At 31.5% G+C, this 5282-nt stretch overlaps 1 protein-coding gene across 1 annotated transcript; it reads right to left on the bottom strand.

Moving 5' to 3' along the window:
- Positions 2247-4339, bottom strand: LOC107608582 (trans-resveratrol di-O-methyltransferase-like). Its single transcript, XM_016310333.2, has 2 exons — positions 3560-4339; positions 2247-2704 (listed from the first exon to the last, which is right to left on the bottom strand). Exons 1-2 carry the CDS (start codon positions 4337-4339, stop codon positions 2393-2395), a joined length of 1092 nt encoding a protein of 363 aa, XP_016165819.1. The 3' UTR covers positions 2247-2392.

Below are 5282 nucleotides of genomic sequence, written 5' to 3'. Positions count from 1 at the left end.
TTTTTCTTATTTTTATATCAAATTTTCGAAAATAACAATAACAATTAATGTTTTAATTCAAAAATTTCAAGTTTGTTACTTGCTTGTTAAGAAAGATTCAAACTTTAAGTTCTAGAATCATATCTTGTGATTTTTTGTGAATCAAGTCATTAATTGTGATTTTAAAAATCATATTTTTTTCAAAAACTAACTTCTATCATATCTTTTCAAAAATATCTTCTTATCTTAACTTTTTCAAAAATTTGATTTCAAAATATCTTTTCTAACTTCCTAACTTCTTATCTTTTCAAAATTGTTTCAACTAACTAACTAACTTTTTTTTGTTTGTTTCTTATCTTTTTCAAAACCACCTAACTAACTCTCTCTCTCTAATTTTCGAAAATATCTTCCCTCTTTTTCAAAAATTTCTTTTTGATTAACTAATTATTTTTATTTTTGATTTTAAAAAAAAATTTCGAAAAAATACTAACCTTTTTCAAAAACTATTTTCGAAAATCACTAACTCTTTTTCAAAAATTATTTTCGAAAATTCTCCCTCTCCCATCTTATTCTATTTATTTATTCATTTACTAACATCTCATCTCACATCTCTACCCTCCTCACAGTTCAACCAGTTTATGTACACTTCTGAGAGGAATCCTGTGAATAATGGGACGCCTATGAAGAAGGGAGTTCTTGAGGTTGATACTCTGAATGCCATATTGGCTAAGAACAAAATATTGACTCAGCAAGTCAATATGATTTCTCAGAGTCTGAATGGAATTCAAGCTGCATCCAACAGTACTCAAGAGGCTTCTCCTGAAGAAGAAGCTTATGATCCTGAGAACCCTGCAATAGCAGAGGTGAATTACTTAGGTGAACCTTATGGAAACACCTATAACTCATCATGGAGAAATCATCCAAATTTCTCATGGAAGGATCAAAAGCCTCAACAAGGCTTTAATAATGGTGGAAGAAACAGGTTTAACAATAATAAACCTTTTCCATCATCCACTCAGCAACAGACAGAGAACTCTGAACAAAATACTTCTAATTTGGCAAACTTAGTCTCTGATCTGTCCAAGGCCACTGTGAGTTTCATGACTGAAACAAGGTCCTCCATTAGAAATTTGGAAGCACAAGTGGGCCAGCTGAGTAAGAGGATCACTAAAATCCCTCCTAGTACTCTCCCAAGCAATACAGAAAAGAATCCAAAAAGAGAGTGCAAGGCCATTGACATAAGCAAAATGGCCGAACCCAATGAGGGAGAGGAGGATGTGAATCCCAAGGAGGAAGACCTCCTGGGACGTCCAGTGACCAATAAGGAGCTTCCCTCTGAGGAACCAAAGGAATCTGAAACTCATCTAGAGACCATAGAGATTCCATTGAACCTCCTTATGCCCTTCATGAGCTCTGATGAGTATTCCTCTTCTGAAGAGAAAGTAGCCATTGACAGTGGTGATGTATCACATAAAGCCAGCCATGGAAATGAGTAAGACTGATTGGATGAAGATAGCAGGAAAGCAGAGGTTCAGAGGAACGAATGCATCTCCATTCGCTTATCTGAAATTCTCACCAATGAATTACATAAGTATTTCTATCCCTATTTTATTATATTATTTTCGAAAACTCTATAACCATTTGATATCCGCCTGACTGAGATTTACAAGGTGACCATAGCTTGCTTCATACCGACAATCTTCGTGGGATTCGACCCTTACTCACGTAAGGTATTACTTGGACGACCCAGTGCACTTGCTGGTTAGTTATGCGACGTTGTGAAGATATGTTTAGACCATGGTCCTGTGCATCCGTTTTTGGTGCCATTGCCAGGGAATCAATTTCGAACAACAATTCACAACCCGAGTAGCAATTTCGCATACCAAATACAAACATAGAAGTTCTTATACTAAATGAGAAAATCTCATTTTCAAGATTGTTCAACTAATTAAATATACCCTTAAATTAATTTTTTAACGTAAAACGAGTGATATGGTTTTAGGTAACAATAACTCAGACGTATTTGTCAAAATAAATTTATTAGAATATATCAAAAATTAAAATACAGGCAAACTCAATTTAATTACTAATGGAAAACTCTAATTTTATGAAAGACAACATTTTTCTATTACAATGGTGAAGAAACTAGTGAGAAATTAAGTAGTTTATACTCTGTTAGTCTTTAAAAAGATATAACATCCGAATATCGAAGTTAATAGAAATGGTAAAGATGACGGCGGTTGGATTGAAACCGCCGCTAAAAAGTAAACGTTGAATCAGGATTCCTTCCACCAATTATGTTTATTTAGCGGCGGTTAAACCATAACCGCCGCTAAAAGCAAACGATTACCAACGCCTCGCATATTTGCCGTCATTTGCCGCGTTTATTGTAGTGAATTGTGTCATTAAGTTGCTATGGATATATCTCAATGAGAGACCTGAGTCCAAGAATTGGAGTTATCTTGTAGTCACTAAAACCAGCACAAAATATTAGCTTGACCCATTCTTTTTCATTTTTCTCCTTGCCAGCGTGTAACACCATCATCTGCATGTCAAAGAAGAGTTGTGTTTGAAGTGATTCATCATCATCTTTCTTCTCATCCTTCATCATCACTATATCTATGATAATTACCTTTCCTCCTTTGCTGCCATTATTCATGATTGCCTCCTTGCATTTCCTCAATATCTTCAAACATTCCTTGTCCTCCCAGTCATGCAAAATCCACTACAGTATTACAACTCAAAGTGAAAGTTATGATAAAAAAAAAAACAATAAAAGAAAAATCCAGTCATGCATGTATACCTTAGCAAAATTATGTGATAAACTGATAATGTGAGGATTATTTTAACTTTTATATAACTGTAGAATATTACATATATAGTTAGCCAGATATATAATACAATTAATGGCTAACAAAGAATGATGAACCATTTATAATTAGTCTTTCAAAAACAAATATCATTTACTCAATGATGATCAAATGAACAAGAATTTAAGTTATTATAATTAACATATTTTTCATTATTATTAATTATATACTACTTTAGTTTAGTTTGTTTTATAATTGTTATATGAGCGAGCTCAATATTTAATATTAATAAATTTTGTTAGAAATGTAATTATTCATATATCTGCTTCTATTTGATTAAATTTTTGAATAAAATAATTTTATAACATGTTCTCAGAATTTTTATAATTAAAAGTTTTATAATTTGACTTTTGTTATTTCTCAAAATATAAAAAATAGCATAAAATAAAAAAATAAAATAACAAAAAAATTTATGTAAAAATTCAAACAAACTTAAAAGAGGTTTAGGTTTGATAAGTGTATTAGAGATATTTTATGCATCTCTTCTCATATGAAAAAGTGATTTCATAACATATATATACATTTAATATATATCAAAAGAATATAATTCTAAATAAAAATAAAAATTAATTAATATTTAACGTTGGTCAACTAATATATAAATCATCACTAATTCTTTTGAAAAAAATATCAAATGAAAACTCATTAAAAGAAATTCAATAGAAGAAACAAAATTATATATAGCAAGCAACTAATAACTATTATATTACCTTTAACAAAATGGCATTAGAGGGAGGAATGACCTCAAACATATCCCCTCCAACATATTTAAGGTTTTCACTTCCTTCCAAGCCAGCAATAACATGTGGGAGATCAAGAACAGTGCACTCTAACGCAGGAAATGATTTTGCAATAGCCTTTGCAACGGTTCCTGTGCCACCACCAACATCAACCAATGATTCCAAACCCTCAAACACACCCTTCCACTTGTCATTAAGTAACAAGTTGCTAACCAATCGAGCATCACTCGCCATGGCATCATTGAAAAGTTCATTAAGTTTAGGCTCATGATCAGCATATCTCCAAAACATGATCCCATGTTCCGTTTCAAATGGTGTGGGATTATCACTTTGGAACCATGTGGACAATTTATGCCATGGATTTGTCAAAATTGGATCAAGCGTGACAAGCAAGAAAGGCCTGATGCTTATAGGGTTTCCCTTAAGCAGCAACACAGACGAGTCAGTTAGAACATAACTTACTTCAAGGTCTTTGTCAGCACCATTCTTGGTAGCGAAGAAGCCGGAATGGATCAAGATTCTCATCAAGCGAATGATGAAGGAGGTTTTTGATGGATGAATTTGCAATGAAGCAATGAGCTTTGAGTGTGGCATAGGCTGGCCATAATTGTGAATGGCATCAGGTATGCCCAACTCAACAGCACATTTAAGAGACATGGAGTTTATAAAATTGAAAATATGATTCCATATGTGGGTTTGAGCTTTCAGAAGTTTGACATTATCAACCTGCTCTCCACTTTGGAATTCCATATATGATCTTTTTTTTTTTAATAAAATTCTAGATTAATAATCTGTCCAAAAAGCTGAACAACTAGATAATTTACCTTATAGAACCTTATACTATCTAGCTTGCCTGGGTCGTGTATTTATAGGATTTTTTATTATAAAATAAAAGGTAAAGTATTGTTTTCGTCTCTAACATTTGGAATGAATTCTATTTCGTTTTTTAACGTTTTAATTGTCCTATTTTTATCCTAAAATATTTAAAAATGACATTAATATTATTTCATCATTAATCTCTCACTAACAATTAAAAAAATTGATGTACTGTTAAAATGTTTTTGTTAAAGCTAAGTTTGGTCAACACTTTTTTTGACTTTTACCCTCTCAACAAGTCTGAATTTCATTCTTCCACTTCTTTCTTTTTCTCTCTTTTACATTATTAATTGTTTAAGAGGAGTTTGAGGAGGAAGAAGAAGGGAATAGGAGAATAGAGTTTAGACTTATTGAGAGGATGAAAGTAGGAGAGGAGGATTAAGCAAAATTAGCTATAACAAAAGCATTATTAATAATACATCAATTTCATTAAATATTAGTGAAAGATTTGACAGTGAAATCGGATAATATTGATGTTATTTTAAACGTTTTAGAATAAAAATAAGACGATTAAAACGTTAGAGACTAAAATATGATTCACTCCGAACGTTGAGAACCAAAACAATACTTTATCCTAAAATAAAAAATACTTTATTTTCAAAAAAAAAATAAAATGACATTTATGATATCCAATTTTTTTTGTTTCGTATGCAATTCGCCTATCTAGGTTAATTGCATTAGTTCACCTAGTAATTAGGCAAATTATAACTTTTTCATGCAGTATGTCTAGTAGTTAGACGAACTTTGTGTATTTGCAGTACAATTTAATATAATTTGGTATGATTTGAATTGTATTAGTATATTTTTATTTTTTGAA

This window comes from Arachis ipaensis, chromosome B07, assembly GCF_000816755.2.
Source record: "Arachis ipaensis cultivar K30076 chromosome B07, Araip1.1, whole genome shotgun sequence".
In the NCBI taxonomy this organism is placed as follows: Eukaryota; Viridiplantae; Streptophyta; class Magnoliopsida; order Fabales; family Fabaceae; genus Arachis; species Arachis ipaensis.
This window is presented reverse-complemented; position numbering and strand designations above follow the sequence as displayed.

Excerpts from the sequence above, each read along its gene's own strand:
- LOC107608582 (XM_016310333.2), bottom strand. The coding sequence starts at position 4,339 with ATGGAATTCCAAAGTGGAGAGCAGGTTGATAATGTCAAACTTCTGAAA. Across the intron at positions 2,705-3,559 it reads CTAATGCCATTTTGTTAAAG|TGGATTTTGCATGACTGGGA; the intron begins GTAATATAATAG and ends GTAATACTGTAG.